The 23,918-nt window shown below is 33.9% G+C and overlaps 2 protein-coding genes across 2 annotated transcripts; both read right to left on the bottom strand.

The window, feature by feature from the left end:
• Positions 1-2,127: 2,127 nt before the first annotated feature.
• Positions 2,128-2,478, bottom strand: LOC115956695. Its single transcript, XM_031075003.1, has one exon. The coding sequence runs from the start codon at positions 2,476-2,478 to the stop codon at positions 2,128-2,130; it is 351 nt and encodes a 116-aa protein (XP_030930863.1).
• A 17,054-nt stretch (positions 2,479-19,532) lies between these two features.
• Positions 19,533-22,110, bottom strand: LOC115957599 (chlorophyll a-b binding protein 5, chloroplastic). The gene is made up of 3 exons (XM_031075889.1): positions 21,877-22,110; positions 20,942-20,981; positions 19,533-20,358 (listed from the first exon to the last, which is right to left on the bottom strand). The coding sequence occupies exons 1-3, from the start codon at positions 22,020-22,022 to the stop codon at positions 19,747-19,749; spliced, it is 798 nt and encodes a 265-aa protein (XP_030931749.1). The 5' UTR covers positions 22,023-22,110; the 3' UTR covers positions 19,533-19,746.
• Between the last annotated feature and the right edge of the window lie 1,808 nt (positions 22,111-23,918).

The raw sequence follows: 23,918 nt of genomic DNA, 5'->3' as shown, positions 1-23,918 counted from the left end.
AATCCGAAGGCCCAAGCCGAGGAGGGCTATGGCCCAAGCTCGACAAAATAGCCTGTGGATATCGCCGAGGACGGCTCAGTCCTCGGCAGACCCAAAGTTCCCCCCCCTGAAGGAAGGGTAAAAACGGTATAGGACCGAAATCATGACGAAAGATCTAAAATATCCAGGGAAAGCTGCTCTCACTGCCATTCAATGCTCTGAACCTGACAGAGCCGCAGTCTTTGGCTTTTACAACCACCCCCAACGACTTTGAATATGGGCTGATGGGACAAGTATCAATTTTGGAAAGGTTGACCCTATACGTGAGCGAAGGACAGTGGACGCAGGTGAGTATAAAAGGAAAAATAAGTAACCTAAAGAAGGGGGGTTGGGAAAAATGGCCAAAAACCAGAGCCTCCCAGCCCACCTCCAGGAGAAAGACTTCAGGGATGTAGGAAAACTTAAACTGGTACGAACACCGCGAAAAACCCACCGCCTGTCGACCAAGGCCTAGCCTTCCAAACCCACGTTCTACAAATGATGTTGTTAGGGGCCTTTTCACGTGCGAACCCGATATTGTTTAGGTTCGTCACCAAATCGCGTCCTTACAGATCATATAGTAAATAATATTCAATTGACACAAAATTTGACATGTGTATTAAGAGTGCAAATAACATTTAATTTAATAATTAGATTTTCAAAATATGTATTAATGTTTATTTTAATGAGTAAGGTTGTATTTTAAGACTATAACCAATTTTGTAGCTAAACTTTGTCCTTACTTAATTCAATAATGCAATTTATTTCTCTTAGAAAATGCCATGCAATTACATGCTTAGCAATGCCGTCTAATCTTGTTTTCTAAAATAAATTGTTCAAATGTCCATGCATACACATGTCACCATAGGATAGATTATACATGTCATGCATTCACAAGTCACCATAAGATAAATTACATGTCATTCTAAGATAGACCAAAAGTCATCCTCGAGGGAATATCCCTTCTTTTTAAAACCAAATGCCAAGTATTTTCGTTATTATTTAAATGGTGAGTTTTAATATTAAATTTGAAACGAGGTACTATCATTTCAGATAGCGTTGTGAGGTGTCTAATGCCTTTCCTACACGTAACCGAGCTTCCGGTTTGAGACATTTTTTTTTTTTTTTTAATTTCTATTTTAACTTAGGAGCCCTTGGGGTTTTCTTAGTTAATTTAGGAAATAAAATTAATTAGACTTAGTTGATCAATCATATCTTAGAATTCAAATAGTTGTTGGCATCACCCTAGTATACACACTTTTTGCATTATGCACCAAACACGCAATGCCAAATGAAAAACCCTCAATGATTGAGGGGATAATGTAGAATGTAGCCGAAATTTGAGTACGACACCAAGGTTGAATATTCACAGGTTGCAGTATAGGTGGTAGGGAGCGTTTACAAAATTTGGATGTGTTTCATTTAAATCTTAAAATTTCAAAACGTTTTAAATATACCTATTGTCACAATTTCCTCTAATGTCATTAGAAGTTCACCTAATAACCGGTTTAAATGAAATTTATTTGAAAGAAACTAAACTATAAAATTTAAATAAAATATTTATAACTATAAGATTTAAATTATATAATTTGAAAAAAAATTATTAATTTTTTGTTGTTGAATTTTTTGAAAATTTAGAGAATTCAAAAATATCAAAATTATGTATTTTTTGGACACTTAACAATGACCCAATTAATGGAAGTGGATAGAAGGATTGAATTGACAACCAATGAAAATTAAAGAATTAAAATGAAAGAAAAAAAAAGTTAAAGTTCATACCAAAATTGAAAATATGCCAAAATTAGAAGGCACTCTTAAAAAAGAAAAAAGAAAAAAAAGGGCAGCGGGACAAAGAATTAAAAATAAGGTCTTATGTGAAAAAGAAGGCAGCCCATATCTTCATTCAATTCCAAACACCTCCCCCTTCCGGACTCTGGCGGCTTTGTTATTTTCTGAACATGGAGTCAATGGAGAGTACATAGACAAGGATTAGTTATATCACATTCCATGCTTAATCAAAACAAAGAAAGATGAAAGAAATTTATATATATATAGAGAGAGAGAGAGAGAGAGAGAGAGAACCAAAAATGAAAAGAACTAAATATTTCTCTACAGATGAAGAGAAGTATCAACATCTGAATTCTCAAAACTTCTTGATGTGCTTGCCATGGCTGCACCATTAGGCCATAAGTCTGTCAAGGTTGGCCTCTTCATGGCTTGAACATCAGCTTGCTTGGTCTGCAAGTTTAGCTCCAGGGAGGGTGAATCTCGAAGAGTTGACCGATTCGGAGTAGTCATTTGAGGTTGGAAGGATAACTTTGAAGGCTCAAAATGCGTTGTTGGCATAATCCTTTCAGTCTCTGCAAACAGATTTAGAAGCTCTTTCTCCTCCCTTCGCTCCTTAACTTTCTCTAGTTGCCTAAACCTTTCTTGCAGGAGAGCGATTGAGGAGCTAACCATGGTGGCATCATTACTTTGCCTACTCATTTTACATAGAGACCTTTATGATAGGAAATATTTAATGAGTAAGAGCTAATTAATAATTATTGGCTTTGAAGGACATGAATTTGTATTATATATAAGAGATGATTGATTGTTGTTGAGTATTAATTTATGCGAAATTTGCGTCTTTATATTTATAATTGATTCAAGATGATGTAACATAATTGAGTATCGGCAACTGTGTGACAAAAATCCAAGAGGAAAAGTTTGAAGGCTAGTCTAGGGAGGCTTGATTTGATGGATATGTTAGCGAAAGGACTTTTTGATGCAGAAAGAGGGAGAGGAGATAAAGTCCATAAGAAAAATGGAGGGTAGCGTTTGGAAGGGAGTTTTTTGGGGGGAATCAAAATGGTTAGGTAATGCATGTGTCGTTTTGTCTTTTAATTAACACTGTATTGCTTTGGTGTTGGTTTGGACAGTTTATTTTTTGTCAATTTATTTTATTATTCAGTTTATTTTTTTATTTTTTATGGATTTCATTACACTTTTTGGTACTATATATGAGTCTCACTATTTATAATACTTTTAATAAAAAATTTTCAATTTCAGCAAAATAAATTTAGAAAGATGGTATGGTATATGTCATGGTATTGGTGGGGTAAGATTTTTTATTTTATTTTTTTACCTTTGAAAGCCTGGGCTGAAAAGACAAGGATTAGAAGGAATATTTTTGGAGTTTTATTATTTATATATATTTTTTTATATAAAGAAAGGTATCTGTTCTCATGTACACGAGGGGTCCCTCTCTTTTTATTATTAGTATTATTTTTTTCTTTTAACTGTATGATTTCATGCCATATGCAACAACAACGTTCCAAATGTTTAAAAACAGGTAACTCGAAAAGTACCTTAGTATACAGGTCTAGAAGTTTTAACCACTAAACCATACATATATGATATATAGCCTCATTTTTTTTTTTCTTTTTTTCTTTTTAATAATTTTTTAAAAGGTAGGTTACGCATACAATGGCCCAAACCTTACTCTTCACCTACAACTTATAAAGGGGAGAAGATGCCAGTTATGAATCTATTTTAGTATATTTTAGAAAAGAAAAATTTTTCCTCTAAGTTAGTTTGGATGAATCTACTTTAACCCAAAATGTGGCAGTTTTTAAAAGACTATGTATGTTTATTAAATTACATAATTTATTAAATCATTCAAATAACTCACATGACTTTTAACGGGTATGTGACAAGTTTGACTTGCTTCTCATTCGGCATATCTATCAATTTAAAAATATCTTTGACTTCATAAATCCAGTCAAGGAAGTGCTCGATATCAAGATTGCCATTGAAACTAGTATCATCAACCTTTAGACAGTAATCCTTGACCTTCCCATTATTCTATGCTTCCCTTCGATACCCTATGTACCCTCCATCTTCATCTTCAAAATCATCCTTATTGGCTAGTGACCTATATGGTGATTTATAGAAACTTGTTGGCCAACAATGGGATTGCAAACATTGCCCTCGATACACCATTATCCTCATTAGCTTCACAGTTCTTATTGGTGTTAAGCCCTATAGCTACTTGCATATCACAAATCTCTTGGAATTCGTATTCTGTACTCGGTTGATAAGCCTAGAATGCATCCCAAAGGGCATGTACCCTTTGCTACTTCAACATGATTGTTACGCTTGTCCTAGTTATTTGCCATATGTTGAGTATATACATGTGAGTAAAGTATCACATGCAATAATAATAATAATAATAATAATAACCAACACCTCATCATAGCACATGGATGGAAAGGCTTAAATCCAAATGATAATTAATGTTAGGGGTGTAAATACAGATTTGAAACTTTAAAAGACAAAATCAAAATCCCCAAACTTTAAGCAAATTGTAATTCAGTAAAAAAGGGGTAAAAATATAAAATGTGAAGTTTAGCTTAACACAACTACATATGGCTACCTTTAGCAACATATGCAAAAACCAATGCCTTTTTAATTGAATTTGATTTTCTTATTTTTATAAGAGTAAAATTTAAGCACGTTTGCTTAAGTGTTGTACCTTATAATTTCTCCAATTAAGTTTAAGCATGTGAGTGCATTGGCAAAGGCAATAAAAAAGTATTATCTTCCCAAGGACAAATGGGTACGAGTGTGTTCATTTATTTGTGTTAGGTGTCATCATACTCTTGGCTATTTCGATGGTTGACAAATGTATATATATCCTACAAATGTGTATATACAGTACACACACACACATATATATATATATATATATCACACTAGCCTCATCGTTTACACTATGCCCGTGCTCAAATGTCTTTTTTTTTTTCCTTTTTTTTTTTTTTTTTAATGTTAAAATTTTTCCATTTATCAAATTTGAGATTTATGTGTGTGTATATATATCATTAATGTGATCTCAAATAAGTTAGGAAAAAATCATAAGCTGACATAAACGTAGAAACCTCATCGAACAAATACATAAACCCCAATATGAACTCAAAATAAGCTAAAAGAAATTAGCTAATAAAGCCTCATTGGATAAACACATAAACCTCAATTGTGTGTGCTCAGAGACACTTCTTTTTAGGTCAAAATTTTGGCTGCTGGGCAGACAAACTGTAGGTAGAAGATGGAGGACAGGGAGATTGGCAACCACCTAGCTATGGTGAGACCAGGATTGGGATATTCTTTCTTCCCCTATTTTTTTCATGGGTGATAATTCACCACTAAATTTGGTGTTTTACCAACCCCTTTTTTCAAGCTTGGAGAATCATGATAAGATATGCTTTAAGTGGAATCCATTGGAGCACAAAAAAAAAAAAAAAAAAAAAAAAATCGTATTCATGTAGCCAAGCTACAAAATGTATTAGAGATTTCATAGATGGAATGTCCATTCAATTTGAATTCACATCACTACTTGAGGGTCTAACAATTTAAATCACAAGTCAATAGTAAATAAGGAGGTGCTTACCTCAACAATCTTTAAACCATCTCTTCTTGGAATCCTTAGATAATCTTCTCTCTCTAAGGTTATTCGAGTCAAAGATAACTAATGAGTCTAAGGATGGCTAGAATTTTTAACCTAGAGTCAGGAGTAGAGCCAAGAATGAAAACTTGGGAGGATCGACGTATGATATTGATACAACAATAAAGATAAGTACAAAAAATGCATACATACTCTAATAATTTTCTTACATACATAATATAATTTATTAAGATAATTTATAATCTTTATAAATTTTAATGAGTATGAAAAATATATCTAGCATGCTATAGATATGTACAAAAAAATACATTCACAATTATTTCATTGTAACTTTAAAAAATCTTTCTTATTTTTTAAAATGAGAAATGTTATGTCCATAATATTTTTACAACACTTTCATAACAAATTCTAAGTGGCGGGTTGTTATTGGTGGGCAAAAAAATGATTTTAGTGGTGGATTCAAATTAAAACTGATACAGTTACTTAAGATTTTTTGTGAAAATATTATATACGTAACACTTATTTTTTCAAGTACTATCATTTGTTTAAGCATTATGTTTAGCCATTTCTTTAAGCATTATAATGAATTTGACATCTTGAATCTAAATAAGCATTTTAAAAAAGTGGAAATGTAACAACAAAAACTTTAGTTCCTGTTAGGGTCATATTTTATGTAATTGGCTAATCTTTTAACAAAACGCACTTTACTTGTAATTGGATAGATCTAAGTTGGGTTTAATGTATCAAGAAGTATGTTGTTCAAACTTATCAAGTGATATCATTAAAGACATGAAGTTTAATCCAAGAAACAAGTGAAGAAAAGTTATTTCATTAAAGCTCGACACTAGTTGCTATTGACGATTAATGAAGAAGCTCAACACAAGCTCGATTTATTGAGAATTACAATTTCAGAATTCTCAGATCTGAAATTCGACGTATGATGACTTGAATGATTAGGGTTTCTCTCTCTACAATCTTAGTCATATATATGGCTTATTTTAAAAGTCATCAAGTACGGAAAAAGAGACCTAAAACTCATATACTCTGTGTGAAACTACTGTGTTTGTACGCCTTAGAGTTTTGTAATCAAGTGCTTCTTGATCTTTATCGTTTATAAAGTGAAAAACTTTGCTGGAATTAGTAACGTACTGGGATTTATGTAAAGGAGTTAGTCACAAATTGTAGATTTGTGCAATGCAAAGAAATCTACTACAAGATTAAGGTCAATTGGGTATTAAAGCAAAGATTCAACTGTAGGTTGGTATTTTGGGATAGGTTAAGGTAGTAGTAAAATTCCTCATACTTATATCCGCTTGATTATTGATTAGTACATTTTTGGGAGTGGTGACCTAGTAGGGATTTTGCCATGCAAGAGATTTTCCCCATTTGTCAACAAATCACCATGTTAATTTATTTTCCACTGCACTTAATTTATTTGGTGATTTGTTGGTGCCTCCACAATTTGCATGTAATTTGATTTAATTAATCAACTTGGGTAATTGAATTAATTAACCGGAGTCAATCTTTTTTAACTCAACAATTTCAATGAAAAAAAAAAATATCTGCAAATCCGTATGCTAAGCAGTTTTAAATTTAACTCATTATTCATAACGCAAAGGGGAAAAAAATTATTGTAGATCCAATCCAGTTCTCAAGCCACCAATGATTTAAAGTTAAAAGGAGTAAAATATATTTGTTTTTATTCAAAACACTCTAGTTAAACTTATACACGGAAGAACTAACTCACTACACAGGATTTAAAAAAAAGTTCTCTCTCTCTCTCTCTCTCTCTCTCTCTCTCGTGTTAAAAAAGATGAAGTTTGTTTTTGTTATGAATTTTTTTCTTTTGAGAGGGTCATTTGGACAACTATTTTTCTTGGAACCATTGGATTAATTAATTGTTTCTTTGAGGGGGCCGACTCTTATTCTTGAGATATAATATTTAAAAAATATTTTTAAAAAAAACATACACTCAGGTTGGAGCCAGGACTTGGAATTAGGGATGGTTTAATTTGTTGTTGGTTGTGTGCGGCCACTTTGGCCTCTAGCTATGCTGTTTAGCTACTACATTTTTTTTTTTTTTGTCTTTGATGAGTAATGCTAGGTAACGACAAAATTATTTTGTTTTAAATTTTTTAAAGGGCTAGGTTGTTTGTTTTGGGTAAAATTGGTTGATTGAGCTTAATTTTTTTAAATTATATTTTGTTATTGCTAATTTTTTTGGGCTTGAATATTTTGTTTTAAATTTTAGATCTATAAATTTTTTATAGCCTTTAAAAGGAAAAAAAATGGTAGAGTTACAAATGATTTTATAAATTGCTGATGTGGTTAGTGGTTATTGTTATGTAAAAAAGTGATGTAAGTGGTGGCCCAGATGCAAACCAATAATAAAAATTTATCATCTCAATAGTTTGTAAAAATTTTGTAGAAAAATTTTGTGGTTGTAATATTACTCTCAAAAGAATGAAAGATACTTTTTTAAGGGGGTAAAATGTAATTTTATAGAACAAAATTGCTAATTTTAATATATATATATATATATATATATAAGCTAATAATTTTTTTTTTAAAAAATAGCCATGGCAACCACCCCCAAGCCCAACGTGACTGCCCTACCCAGAGAATACATACATATTTATTGGTACCAGGTATCAGTGTATCACAATGTCAATAGATGGTTCTTATTATTTCATTATTCACTGGTAAAATAGTTGAGAGAAATATCTTTTTGACCTTATTTCCCATCATCAATCATATTGTCATGATATTCAGCAAAAAAAGAAAGAAAAAAAAAATATTTTTGACCTTTGAGTTTGCTTGAGTGAAGAGTTTTAGATTTTGATTGACGTGGCATGTTTTAAATGGATCTGGATCCTCTCCATTTCCCTTTGAAATGGAGAGTGTCCAGTTCATGGACAAGATCATTTTGAAAAATATCAAGGGTAAAAAACGTGCCATATCATAACTTAACCCAAACCACACTTAACTATGGTTAAACACTTAAACTAGAGGCTCTTTAACTCAACCGGACAAACCACAGTTTCTCTCTCACCAAACCCATTTGAATATTTCAAACTCTCTTTCTCACTCTCTTCTCCAAGGTTTGACTTTCTCTCTCGTCCCACCGTCACGGTGCCACCACTACCACCTGCGCCAAGGCTATGATTTGATCAAGCTTTTATGCTCCAAGCTTTTACCCAAACACTATAAGCAGAAGATTTTCATCTGAATATTTCAAACTCTCTTTCTCTCTCTCTTCTCCAAGGTTCGACTTTCTCTCTCTCGCCCTGCCGTCACGATCCACCACTACCACCTGCGCCAAGGCTACGATTTGATCAAGCTTTTATGCTCCAAGCTTTTACCCAAACATTATAAGCAGAAGATTTTCTCCAACTTCATCCGCTAGAAAAATATCAACTAATCTATCTATGTTTGTATGCCTTTTGTTGCTTTGTGATAGTGCTTTCTTGGGGGTTTTTATTTTCTTTTGAATTGGGATTAGTTTATACGCTTATTTATATTATCTCTGTGTGTGTGTTTTATGCTGTGGTTATTAGAATGTTTGGTTCCATTTTTTTCGTTTGTGGATTTTTTTTGGTCTCACTGTTATGTAAATATTTGTGCTTTTGCATGGATTTTTATTTTATTTTTAATTGTTCACTTTATTATGAAAGGTTTTAGGGAATGTATTGTGAATGTCTCTCTGTTTTCCCTGTTATGCCACTGATTGCAGAATTGGGTGTGTGTAAATTGTCCTTTGTAGGAATGGAATGCGCATAATTGTATTTTGATGATGAACTATAAAAGAAAACATTCAGCTTATGGCTAGATTTTTGTTTACTAGCTGCTAGCTGCTGATATACACTAACTTTTAGGGTGAGGCAGATGAATTTTCGATTTTCAAAAATCTTAACTATTGAGAACCCTTTTGTGGTTGGTATTTGAACTTTAAAGCTCTTACAGGAAGAATAATTGAATTCCCTGACTGTTTTTTTTGTGCCTCTCTTTTTGTAGATTGGTTCTTGTATTGGCCTTTTGGTTATCCATTTGGAAAGTCTGCATAATTTTTTGGACAGGTTCTGTTATTGGTTTCTCTATAATTTTGAAGGATTGAGATTTGTTAATATTGCTTGTAGGTTTCATTGATCCTAATTATCAGTAATTTGGGAGGGCCTTTGAAGCTATGACACATCCCAAAGCTTTGATACCAATAGAACTTACATAATAAAGAAGCATTATACATTCATACCAAGAGATGGGGCAAGTTGTTTAACACGAGACAAGTCAAAGTGATCAAGCTAAGATTGAAAATTGTAGACTTTGGATGGAATGTATAATCAAGAAGCAAGAGGTGGAATGTATAGTCAAGCAATAAGCACACCAATTGTAGAAGTTTCATGTTATTATAATCAAAGTGTTTATTTCAATGGAATTATTGTTATGTGATCAAAGTGTACATTTTAATAAAATTTGTTCATTTTATTATTATTAAATTCTCTTATTGTCTACTCTGTTGGATTGAATTTTGATTGTAATGCCAAGTAACTCATAGGGGTGCAACCCAAGTACATAGATTAGTTGAGCAATGTAAAAGAAAGTGATTAACTAGCTCCCTTACCAATTTGCAATGCAAGTACATAGAGTTCACTTGAATGTGCATTTAACCAAACACCAAGTGATTTGCATTTTGGCCTTAAACTGCTTTGCACATGTTAAATCCATAGAAGTAACATCGTTTGGATTTCAAATTTGATTCACAAATTCAAAATTTAAATAGTGCAATGGCAACTAGATTGCTTTATTGCAAAATACATTATATTCACTAATGGCATTGAGTACTTGCATTAGAAACATACGCTAAAAGCTTGGCTTATTTATATAATTTTTTTCCCCAAACAGCAACACTTACATATAAAAACAACAACTCCTGCCTAGACTAAATTGAACACTATCTATAGCAAAGAGGGAAATTGATCCACTCATAATACATCTGAAACCTTCTGCAGAAAACAACAACTATGCAGAAACACAAACAATACATCCAAAACCTTTAAAACAAAACAGGACAATCTAGTACAAAATATGCAATATCGGACCTAAATATGCAAAAACAAATAATTATGCAAAAACAGTAATTATGCAGAAATTACAATATGAAGAATGTACAATCTGCAGAAACAGTAATTATGCAGAAAAACATAAAAATTTCTACAGCAACAAATAATTATGCAGAAATTAACACCATGCAGAAATACGTTAGACATGCAGATCACTGTTTGTTGGTAAGAAAAGGAAATTTATGAATCATCATAACTTCAATCTTAAAGTAAGAAAATTATAAAACTAGAACACTTGGTCACAAATGTGACTAAGTTTGAACATTTGAATATGACCAAATGTGACTAAGTTTTGGACCATTAAAACTCCAGTCCTAAACTAGGAAAATTACAAAATGGCTTGACATGTGTCATAGATTATACAATATGATCCTAAACTAGAAAAATGGCTTGACTTTATAAACCATCTCATTCCATCCACTTGTAACACTTTCTTGAGTCAAGGGACCTCCACTTGCAACACTTCATTGAGTCAAGAGACCTCTTGCACCATTAATTTTGTTGTTGGAGCCTACAACACTTGATATACTCTCTAAATGTGATGCTAATGCAACACTTGCTACTGAGCCTCCCTGATGTGATTCAGAACTTGTAGAAGCCGACTACAAAAAAGCCAATTACACATTACACATCACAAGCTTAGCATTAAAATTATCAAATCATGCATCTAAACTATTATTAATATCAAAGTAAAATATATAATTGTAAATATCTTTATCATTAAAAGTTGTGTAAAACTAGTAATATTTCCAAAAGAGATATCCTCAATTTTCTTTTGTGCCATGATGTCATGTGCATATATTTCCTGTAAAAATTGTATTAGTTTAGCAACAATAATAGTATACTATATTAATGTGTAAAATTAAAATAGAATAGTGAAAATAAGGATAATTTAGAAGATTACCTCCTGCACTTTTCTTTTCTTTGTTTGCTTCTTTGATGTGCCTTTGGTTTCAACATCTTTTCTATTCATGATTTCGTCCTATGCTTTTTATTACGATAAATCTCCCTTTTCTTTATCCCTTTTGGTACAATCATAATCGAAGCACATAATTGATCTTCTTTGTTTGCAAAATCGGTGGAAGGCCTAATGATGTCTTCTTCTACATTAGCTTTGCAATTCCTAAGGTCACAAAGTTTTTTTTTTTTTTTTTTTTTTTTTTTTTTTTTTTTTTTTTTCTGCAATTGCTAAGCTTAGAATATTATGGCCTTCTTTAGTTTCACATGCCTCATTCACCAATTAATATATTTTGGACTCAAATCTCAATACCGATCTACATATTCCAATTGAGTATCCGGCTTAATGTCATGTGTTGTGCAATTTTTTCTGCTTCCATCTTTTGCATTTCTTCTCCACCTCTTCATGATATATCTATTAGGAATCAACTTGATATCCAATACATCAAGAACTTTCAAACCATGCCTACATAAAATACCAAATGACTCAAACTTTCTGTATCTACAAGATAGAGTCTCATCTAATGGATTCCACATGATTTCATATTTTCCATATTGATTGAAAACTCCAACCACATAACTATGTGTTTAACTCACATTGCGTTCTAGAATGGAAACTGTCATTACATCTTCAACTTCTGTCTGAAATAAATCAAACAACGTAGGTGTGTATGACAGTTTTTAGACCCCTTAAACAATTGATTAAACTTAGGTAATTAGCCAAGTTGTTACTTAGTCCAATTAAACAAGTCTAGGTTATCACAATAATAAAGATGAAATCATGCAAAGCAGCGGAAAATAAATAACACACGATATGATCATCTAGGAAACCAAACCGGTAAAAACCTGGGGAGGATTTGACCTAACTATCCTCAAGGTAAACTTGAATCCACTATCAGAAAGAATCGAAGTTCATACAAAAGGACTTACAAGCACCCCCGCTCGACTTCCTAATGCTACCAACCAGTAGAACTTACTGACACGACCAAGTGCAAGCTCCGAATCCACGGACTCCTTCTTTCTTGGATTCCCACCAGCTACAAGCACCTCCGCTTGTGTATTCTTTAAGCTTTAATGGCAGCAACTGTTTTGATCATCAAGGTGTAGAGAATATCTCCTCCTTGAAAACCCTAAGTTTGTGTAAAGGAAAGCTCTTCTAGATCTCACAAGAGATTTACACAAACCGCAATATGAGCAACACTAAAACGTGGCTAGGGTTTGCCTTTTATACTTAGGACAAATAAGAAACCCTAAAAACGTTTTAAAACAACTAGGGCTGAGTTGGAAAATTTTGCAGAAAAGCAATCTGCTCGACGTTCGATCGGTCGAGCCTAAGCTTCGATCGATCGAGCCTAAGCTTCGATCGATCGAGCCAGGCCGAAAGCCACACTGCTTTCTACTTTACACTCGATTCCAACTTTACATTGACATACAACTTTGAGCTAGCTTTAAACACTTCTAAACACATTGTTTTGATCATGGTTTGCCAACAATGCAAATTAGAGTTCTAAATACATAAAGTCCTAAACTTTAGAACCTAACAAACTCTTCCTTTGGCAATCCGTGACAAAACACAACATATAAGCTCAAAGTTTACAAAATGAAAAGCCCTTTACAAAAAAATGCTCATAAACAAAAATTCAATCCTAACTACTATCCATCAGTTGCAAGTGTAGACAGCAGCTCAATTGAATCAACCTGTATATTTCCTGAAACACTAAACAAAATGCATAACCGCATGTGTGATAGAAAAACAAAAATAGTAAATCAACAAATATGCAAACTAACTCTCCCCCTAAGTTAGATACATAAAAAACAATGTTAACTCAATGTTAACTCCCTCTAAACAGAACATTCTTGTATTTTCAGATACATCAAAAACAATTTTAACTCCCCCTAAACAGAACATTCTTGTATTTTCCACACATTTCATCTAAATCTCTCCCCCTTTTTGTCACGCATTGACAAAGACAACTCAAACAAAGAGTTGACAGAAAACATATGCAATAGAGTAAGAGAAAATAGAGAAAGAAGGGAACACAAAACAGTTCAACTCTATAAGAAATAGAGACAACTCCCTATGAAGAGCAATAACTCTCCCTAAGAACCACAAAGGTTAAAAAAATTTCTCCCCCTATAAAAATAGGAAAAACAAAACAAGTTTTGGGAAAAACAGTTTTGAGGAAAAATAAAGGGGTTGGGGATAAATAAAAAGACACAAACCAAGTTTAAAAAAAACTAAGTTGAGGATACACTTGAAGAAAAAATATTCTTTCTTTCAATAAAATGCAAACATGGCACTATGTGACCCATAAACAGTTGCATGAGTAGAGAAAATATTTGCACATTGATTGTCCACCATATCTCTTAAGAAAATAATTTTCTACAATTCACACATAAAAATAGCATATACTAGAAAGTACATAACTCAAAAATTAATCAATCAATTTTTTGATCAAGTTGAGTACCTAATGTAGCAAAGTGTATGCATGTTATGTGTGAAAACAATGAGAGATATGACTGCAAAACTGCAAGATGAATACAAAAAATAATGCAATGCATGTGAATCCTAAACACAAATGATGCATGAAAAGAAATCAAAATTTTGAAAAACAGAGCAATTTAATGCAGAAACTCCTCAAAGCACAATATTTCATGAATAAAATGCATGAGTATGAGATTAAAAGTTTTTCAAAAACACTTGAATTCAACCCAGATCTTCCAAAAACAAGTTTTTCAACCAATTGCCCTCAAAAACTCAAACATTAAGCACATTTTGCATTAAAATCAAGGAACTTTTAATCTTGGATGACCACAACAAAATCACACACAATATAATGTACCAAGTTTAGCAAAGAGTAATTTGTGTAGTGTGTGCAACTAACAAAAGCTTGAGATACATGTGAGGTGATATGTAAATAGAAATCAATCACAATGTCTACAAAATTCATCACATAGAATTTGAAAGAGACTATCACCTAAAGAGTTATATCATATAACTCCCACATCTCCTAGATCATAAACTTGCAATCATGTAAGTTTCTTGAATTATGCCTCATAATATACACACCAATTTTAATTCATTCAGAAACTTATTAAAAGGCCAGGATAATGTACACACCAATTTTAATTATATGATTTTGGCATCAAGCCTAATAGTACACACCAATTTTAGCATTTATAATTGAGGCTACACCTTATTTATAATTTTAGAACAATTTGGTCTAATATGATCAACAACACCACAAAGGTGACAGGTAGGCACAAAAACAGATTTATTATGCTCTCTAACAATAGGTTTAGAAACTTCAGCGTCAACATCAGAACTTTTACCTTTGTCTAACCTAGCAAAATAAGCCTTTTCTTTATTATTCCTCTTGAAAGGAGGGATATAAACTTTCTCAGTTTTAGGCTTAAGAGAAACAGAAACACTTCTGTTATCAACAGCAGACTTGGTACAAGTCAAATTTTCAATTTTAGCTTTAGATTCAACTAACTCTTGTTCCAGGCTTTTCATCTTCCCATCTTGAGAGGAAATTTGATTTCTCAAAAATTCATTCATTTTATTAGATTCATCTAATCTAACAATCAATTCCTCTTTTTCAAGATTAGCCAATTTTAACTCTTCCTTGAATTTCTTACCAATTTTCATAGATTTCAATAATTCCTTACGAAGAGTTTCATAGGCATCAATAAAATCAACAGAAGCATGAGCAGAAACATGATCAGAAAGACACTTCAAATTATCCATGACAACAGAGGTCAATGATCAGTTCTTAGATCAAAAGATCTAAAACAAAAGAGCAACCCGCTCTGATACCACTTGTCAGTTTTTAGACCCCTTAAACAATTGATTAAACCTAGGTAATTAGTCAAGTTGTTACTTAGTCCAATTAAACAAGTCTAGGTTATCACAATAATAAAGATCAAATCATGCAAAGCAGCGGAAAATAAATAACACACGATATGATCACCCAGGAAACCAAACCGGTAAAAACCTGGGGAGGATTTGACCTAACTATCCTCAAGGTAAACTTGAATCCACTATCAGAAAGAATCGAAGTTCATACAAAAGGACTTACAAGCACCCCCGCTCGACTTCCTAATGCTACCAACCAGTAGAACTTACTGACACGACCACGTGCAAGCTCCGAATCCACGGACTCTTTCTTTCTTGGATTCCCACCAGCTACAAGCACCTCCGCTTGTGTATTCTTTAAGCTTTAATGGCAGCAACTGTTTTGATCATCAAGGTGTAGAGAATATCTCCTCCTTGAAAACCCTAAGTTTGTGTAAAGGAAAGCTCCTCTAGATCTCACAAGAGATTTACACAAACCACAATATGAGCAACATTAAAACGTGGCTAGGGTTTGCCTTTTATACCTAGGACAAATAAGAAACCCTAAAAACGTTTTAAAACAACTAGGGCTGAGTTGGAAAATTCTGCAGAAAAGTAATCTGCCCGACGTTCGATCGGTCGAGCCTAAGCTTCGATCGATCGAGCCAGGTCGAAAGCCATACTGCTTTCTACTTTACACTCGATTCCAACTTTACATTGACATACAACTTTGAGCTAGCTTTAAACACTTCTAAACACATTGTTTTGATCATGGTTTGCCAACAATACAAATTAGAGTTCTAAATACATAAAGTCCTAAACTTTAGAACCTAACAGTGTACACTATTGCTATTTGATTAAGCATAGGAGAGCTTTTGAACTTCAATCTTGGAAATTTATGTCTAAAGTTGTATTTTGCTTCTAACTCCTTATCCCGCTTTTGATTGACAACTCTTTCAAAATAAGTAAAAAACTCTACTATATTGAGATTAGTACGCAAGCAATCCTTCAAGTCAACATTGAAACTCTCACTAAGCTGGGTTGTCTTCATTCCTGCAGTGAAAGTTCTCTTAACATATGCTTGGGCCCATTTTTCCTTCAATTTAAATAGATCAATTAGCCATTTATTTTCACAAACATCGTACTTATCCAGCATTTCATTTCAAGTTGTAAGAAACTCATCTTCACCATCATACTCATAGATACATGCTAAGAAATCTTCGTTAAATTGAGACTCATTTTTGAGTAAATGACCCAAGTGTTTCTCAGTATTCTGCCACATATACCAACTACACAATGCATGATATGTCTTAGGCATGACTACTTTTATTGCAGCTGACACTGCTTCATCTTGATCTGTGAAAATAGTGATTGGCTTCTTTTCAAACATTACTTCTAAGAAGGTCTAAAATAACTATACAAAAGATTCAATCGTTTCATCATATAAAAGTGCACCTCCAAATACAACAGTTTCTCTATGGTGATTGAGACCCAAAAATACTTCAAGTGGCCTTGCATCTCTATTTGTACTATACGTTGTATCAAACGTCACCAAAGTTACTATAGTTAATGATCATTCTTGTATTGGCCCAAAAGATATTAGAAATCAACTTTTCACAGTCCAATTGAGTAGCGAAATAATATGAAGGATTTTCCTTAAGTTGACGACTAAAATATCTTCCCAAGCTAGTAGCTTCCCCATGCTCCATGTCTCTCTGTCGCTTAGTGCGTAAATAGTTTTTATGATCTTTCATAAAACCAAGATTATCATATCCACCAATTTGCTTACTAAGAAGCTCATAAGATTGCTTTAATCTTAATCCCGATTCATGTGCCAAATCAATTCCAATAGCATGAGTTGCAACCACTTTCTGTTATGATGGCATCATGTGCACAGTTGATGGGAGGTGGAGATAGCAGTTATGCTCAGCAATAAATTCATTCACCACATATTTTTTATTATCTCGATTAAGTACAATAACCAAATGTGCTTCACAACCACATCTTGTTTCTGCTCGTGGATTCTTTTTATTCTGATCTCTCTTGTCTTTGCCTCGAACTCCCTCCTTTGCGCACATAAATCTCCTTGAAGTAACCACTCCAGTCTTTTTACATTTATTTACATACTCTTTTCTAATACTAAAACAAGCCTTTCTTCCATATTCATTATAAAAGTCATATGCAATCTCATCTGCTTCAAACTCCATCCCTTTAAATGGGGTAGATTCCATGGGCACATTAGAAGGAACATGTATTCCCATCATTATCCCTAGGAAAAATTGATCATAAATTTATTATAACTTTCACCTAGCATTTGTTTTCAAAACAGAGATGATGTAAAAAAATGAGACAGAGTAAAAATGAAAGAGTAGCCAGAGTAAAAATGAAAGAGTCATTGGAAGCAAGGGAAAATTTGGTTGCTGAATGAGCAGTAGAGCTACGGCATCTACTAATACAACTAAAATTGCAAGAAACAAAAGACATAGCCAAATCTTGAATGTCAGCAATCAAATGGGAAATAGACCAGGCAGAACAGGAACCATTGGTGTGGATAGACCAGGCAATCAAATATGCCATATACTAATAAAAATTCAATCTTTATCTCCAAAAAAAAAAAAAAAAGATTCAATCTCTATCTCAAAAAAAAGAAAAAAAAAAAAGATTCAATCTTTATCTCAAAAAAATAAAAAAGATACTCCAAGAATCATCCAGCCATTATAAAGATTCAATCTTTATCTCAAAAAATTAAAAATAAAAGTTAAGATAGACTCTAACTTGCATCCAACCATCAAAACAACAATATAAACTCACCAAGTCAACAATATAAATGCAGAAGAATGAGATGGACTCCAAGAATCATCCAGCCATTATAAAGATTCAATCTTTATCTCAAAAAATTAAAAAATAAAAGTTCAGATAGACTCTAACTTGCATCCAGCCATCAAAACAACAATATAAACTCACCAAGACAACAATATAAATGTAGAAAAATGAGATGGACTCCAAGAATCATCCAGCCATTATAAAGATTCAATCTTTATCTCAAAAAATTAAAAATAAAAATTCAGATAGACTCTAACTTGCATCCAGCCACCAAAACAACAGTATAAACTCACCAAGACGACAATATAAATGTAGAAAAATGATCAAACTTCAAATAAGATAAGCATAAACAAGTTTTATGGATATACCTCTATTTTGGCAAGATAGAAACAGAGATGTGCTCTGAATTTGTTCTCTGAACCTTCTGTGAAGCTTTGAACGTGCACGTTTGGTTTTCACTTTTCCCTCCTAAAGGGTTTTTTTTTTTTTTTTTTGTTTTCCAGTAGAATTTGTCCGGTTGAGTTAAACAACCCTCTAGTTTAAGTGTTTAACCACAATTAAGTGTGTGTTTACATTTTAATTGACGTGGCATGTTTCTTACCCTTGATAGTTTTCAAAATGATCCTGTCCGTGAATTGGACACTCTCCATTTCAAAGGGAAATGGAGAGGATACATGCATATTTATTGGTACTAGGTATCAGTGTATCACAATGTCAATAGATGGTTCTTATTATTTCATTATTCACTGGTAAAATAGTTGAGAGAAATATCTTTTTGACCTTATTTCCCATCATCAATCATATTGTCATGATATTTAGCAAAAAAAGAAAAAGAAAAATCTTTTTGACCTTTGAGTTTGCTTGAGTGAAGAGTTTTAGATTTTGATTGACGTGGCATGTTTTAAATTGCTGATTTATATCAAACAGATCTTGTCTATGAAATGGACACTCCATTTCAAAGAGAAATAGAGAGGATCCAAATTCCTTTTTGAAGTCTTTGGTGAAAGTGTTAGACTTGTTTGGTAAGAGATTTCTAATAACGTTGTTTAAGTTTTGGGAAAATGCGTGTGGGTAAAAAAATGTAGAAATACGTGTTGTGGTATTTAAACAACAATTTTCGTTGTTTAAACACCGTTATCAAACGGGGCCTTAGTTATCTTTTTGTCTTAAACGGGAAGATTAGAAAACGTTTCTTTTCCCTTCTGAAGTAGAAACTTTACCATATGCTTCCAAAAGTTTCTATTCCCCTTTACTTAGCAATGGGAAATCAATCATATATTTGTTTGATAAAAAAGAAAATTGCATATATATATGCTTCGCGTTGAGATAGAGAATATTCAAATTATAACACACATATCTACCAACATTAATGTAAGTTCAATCACAAAAGACCAAATGTCTTGTACTTTAGAAGTGATACATTAATATCTAGTTTGAAGAAAAGCAGTTTGTGGTATCATCAATACAATATAGATGAACACAGCAAGAGAGAAGTTGAACACAAGCAAGAAGATTGATGAGTAAAGTTACAGTAGAACATTTAAGTTTCTTCATTTTCCAGGGACAAAGTTAGTGGCGTAGGCCCATGCATTGTTGGCGACTGGGTCAGCAACATGGTCAAACAGGTTCTCAATTGGACCCTTTCCAGTAACAATAGCCTGAACAAAGAAACCAAACATGGAGAACATTGCCAACCTCCCATTCTTTAGTTCCTTCACCTTCAATTCTGCGAATGCTTCAGGATCATCAGCCAGTCCAAGTGGGTCAAAGGCGCCACCAGGGTAAATGGGGTCAAGTCCTTCACCGAGTGGTCCTCCACCAACTCTGTATCCTTCAATGAAACCCATAAGCACAACTTGAACAGCCCAGATTGCTAAGATGCTTTGTGCATGAATGAGGTTTGGGTTGCCAAGATAATCAAGACCACCTTCAGAGAAAATCTGTGCACCAGCCTTGAACCAAACTGCTTCACCAAACTTGACACCATTCTTTGAAAGGACTTCAGGGAACACACAGCCCAAAGCTCCAAGCATGGCCCATCGGCTGTGGATCACCTCCAGCTCACGGTTCCTAGCAAATGTCTCAGGGTCTGCGGATAATCCAGCAGTGTCCCAGCCATAGTCACCAGGGAATTCACCAGTAAGGTATGAGGGAGTCTGCTCGAATTTTTTTTGTAAATAACAATAAATATTAAAAAATTTAGTTAATTGTCACATTTCAAAACAATTTTGAAAACTAGCATCTCGAGTGTCTAAAACTCGAGTTCCAAGATAAAACTCGAGTTTTTAAGTCTCGATTTGTAAGTGAATTAAGTTAAAGCGGGAAAAAAATCAGGCTGAAAATCGAGTTTTAAAAACTCGATTTCCATTAATTGAGAAAAAACGCTGCTATAGGTCTGTAAAACGTCACTATAGGTCTTAAAAACGCCACTATAGGACCCCCTAAACCTGTACTTATAAAAAATTTTTACAGAAAAACGCCGCTATAGGGCTTTAAAACGTCACTGTAAGGTTTAAAAACGCCACTATAAGTGAAATTTTTTTCATGGAAATCGAGTTTTAAAGATTCGAGATCTATGTGGCATTTTCACAATCGCAACTCGAGTCTTTTGAACTCGAGTTATAATGTGGATCTCGAGTTTCTGAAACTCGAGATGCTATTTTCTAAAATTGTTTCAAACCGTGTCTAACTTACTACATAGAAAGGCTGAAGAAGGTTAGTCCGCTCAAAACCTCGAGTCTGCTCAGAGAATGGTCCCAAGTACTTTGGGCGGTCTGGGCCATACCTGTTTAATTTGTCACATTCACGGGTTTATTATTTGATCGTTTAGTCTAACAGCTCAAAAGTTTTCATGTGAATTTCGCATCAACTAATTATCTTTCTAACACTATAGAGAGAATTTTCCGTGATAAAAATTTACTTCTCTTGGTTGAACTAAAACAGGTTATTATCAAGAGTTTATTTTATCATGATTATATAATAGTTTTTGTTTTAGCTAAAAGCCTAAGACCGTTATAAGTCCTACAATCAGACAATCATGGTTTGTAAATAATTTTGTGATAGATGTTGACTTTGAAGGATTTTATAATTAGTTCACCATGTTTAGTGCCACAATATATGTAAATTCAAATGACTCTTATAGTTGTGATCACTACTTTATTGATTGAGATATTGGAAATATATAGATAAAATTTTTTTATTTATTTTTTATTTCTTAAGTAGATAGCATTTTTAAGAAAGAATGACTTATGGTTATGGTAGTTGAGTTATAATTGCCCATTTAAGAAGGTGAGCTAGAGGCAGAGCAACATCGGCAGCCTATAATCAAAGGGACCTTTAAAAACCTGAAACTTTAAGCGTGTTATTCTTCGAAGTAATTAAACTGAAATATATATTTTTTTCTTAGTTGTGAATTAATCTGAAACTTTAAACATGCATTAAGTGTACAGATAAAGTTTGGTCTCCATTTTTAATCACCTTAGTTTACATCAAGATAGGAGACTCCATTTTTTAAGGGTAATTTTGATTAGTTTACATCAAGATAGGAAACTTTTTTTTAAGGGCAATTTTGATTGTTTAATATGCAAAGTGTATTTTCACTCTAAAATTGATGAACTTCATACAATATAGCTGCAAATAGATGATGTGAATGATTTACTAATACTACAGTAAGTTGTTACCATATGCTTTGTGGAGCACTCTTCACTGTTCGCCTCATGGTAACGCGGCCACCGGCAAAGCTCCCAACCTTACGGACAAGCTCATTGGACTGCTTCAAAGCGGTCTGGCCGGCGAATGCTGATCGTTGAATGGTGGAGCTTGCCATGATTTACTACAACAAGATTCTTGGTGTTTCTTTTTCGGGTATGTTGAAAGTTTAGAACTTAGAAGATGGTGTGGAGAAGCCTATGGAAATGAATGAGAAGTTATAACGGGAATGAGTAGATGTTGTGGATTAGGATAATCTACATGTCAGCACCATCCTATTGGTCCTTATATTGGATGTGGATTTCCATGCTGATTTTTTCTTGGTAGATCGTGGATATTGTTTAGCCATGTCAGAATCAAAGATTTTTGTTGGTAGGATGTCCATAGCTTGTGAATCAATACACGCCACATACATATATGGATGGTAGCATGCATTTCTTCTTCTTTGGGGTTCGGCTGATGCCACTTCATGAATGTCCATGGGCCAATAACTTGGCCATGTCATCAAGTGAATTTTTTTTTTTTTTTTAATCAATGCTAGAGTAATGTTATATACATAAACTATACATATTATATTTTTAATTACTAATAATTACTTATCACATCAGCAGTTTGTAAAATAGTTTATGATTTTAGTAATTTTCACTAGAGCTAATAAGTGGTTCTTGAACCATAAACTATTTCACAACTTTAACTTAGTAGACGGTAAGTAATTACCTATTATTTATACTGTGGGGCCCAAAAATTTGCGGCCCTGGCCCATTTATTCATTAGGGCCCAAGACCCGAGCCGAGGAAGGTTATGGCCCAAGATTAGGTAATACAAGTACAAGATAGTCTTGGGACACAACCGAGGATGATTCAGTCCTCGGCATGTCCGAGGTCTCATTGGAAGGAAGGGCAAAAATGGTATAGGAACAGTTTGGAAAAAAATCTAAAATATCTAGGTCAAAAGAGAAGGATATGCTGGAAAGCATAACGACCAGAGAAAGCTGCCCTTACTGCCATTCAATACTCTGCACCTGACAGAGCCATACCCTCCAGCTTTTACAACCACCCCCAACCACTCTGGATATGGGCTGATGGGACAAGTATCAGTCCTGGAAAAGTCGATCCTACACGTGGACGAAGGATAAGGAACACATGCTAGTATAAAAGGAAAAGTAAGCAATCCAGAGCAGTGGCTGGGAAAAATGGCCAAAAACCAGAGCCACCCAGCCCGCCTCCAGGAGAAAGACTCCCAGGGCGAACACAATTTAACTATATCTGACCACCACGAAAAACCCACCGTCTTTTGACTGAGGCCTAGCCTTTCAAACCCACGCTCTATAAATGACATTGTTTGGGCCTTTTTACATGCGAACCCAACACTGTTATGGGTCGTTACGAATCGTGGCCTTACAATTGGTGCCGTTTGTGGGAAAGGCTTGTGTGTTGGCATAGGTGGTAGGTCGAGACAGTTCCCTTGTCATTTCTAGCAGCCGGTTGTAGTGTTCTAGCGCAAAGTTCCACTAGGGGCTATGTTTCTTTACTAGGGGCTACGCTTCATAGCGTTAGTCGCACGGATGGTTCTAGGGGTGTGGCCGAGGATCTAACTCCCCTAAAACCAAGGTCTCATACCATAGTCGAGGGGTTAATTCCCCCAACTACTTATCAATATCTATCAAGTTTTGGATAGAACCAAGGTATTGCATGGTCCTCGGACTCAAACCTATGGGGAAACCAACTACTTATCAAAATCAAGTTTTGGACAGAACCAAGGTATTGCATGGTCCTCGGACTCAAACCTATGGGGAAACCAACTACTTATCAAAATCAAGTTTTGGACAGAACCAAGGTATTGCATGGTCCTCGGACTCAAACCTATGGAAAGGTCGGCTGCTTAGTAAAAATTTTAAGTTGCTCAATCCTCGGATAAAAAACCAGAAGAGGTTAAAGCTATGAAAGTTATTAGGAAGATGGTAAAACATCATATTACTCAGCAACCTGTAGGGGTTGTTCATTTTTGGGTTATA

This window comes from Quercus lobata, chromosome 8 (genome assembly GCF_001633185.2).
Source record: "Quercus lobata isolate SW786 chromosome 8, ValleyOak3.0 Primary Assembly, whole genome shotgun sequence".
NCBI lineage: Eukaryota > Viridiplantae > Streptophyta > Magnoliopsida > Fagales > Fagaceae > Quercus > Quercus lobata.
Note: the sequence above shows the minus strand (reverse complement) of the source record. Positions and strands in the feature narration are given on the sequence as shown.

Coding starts and splice junctions, on each gene's coding strand:
- LOC115956695 (XM_031075003.1), bottom strand. CDS start 2,478: ATGGTTAGCTCCTCAATCGCTCTCCTGCAAGAAAGGTTTAGGCAACTA.
- LOC115957599 (XM_031075889.1), bottom strand. CDS start 22,022: ATGGCAAGCTCCACCATTCAACGATCAGCATTCGCCGGCCAGACCGCT. Junction 20,982..21,876: donor AGTGCTCCACAAAGCATATG/GTAACAACTTAC, acceptor CAAATTAAACAG/GTATGGCCCAGACCGCCCAA. Junction 20,359..20,941: donor AGTACTTGGGACCATTCTCT/GAGCAGACTCGA, acceptor CAAAAAAAATTC/GAGCAGACTCCCTCATACCT.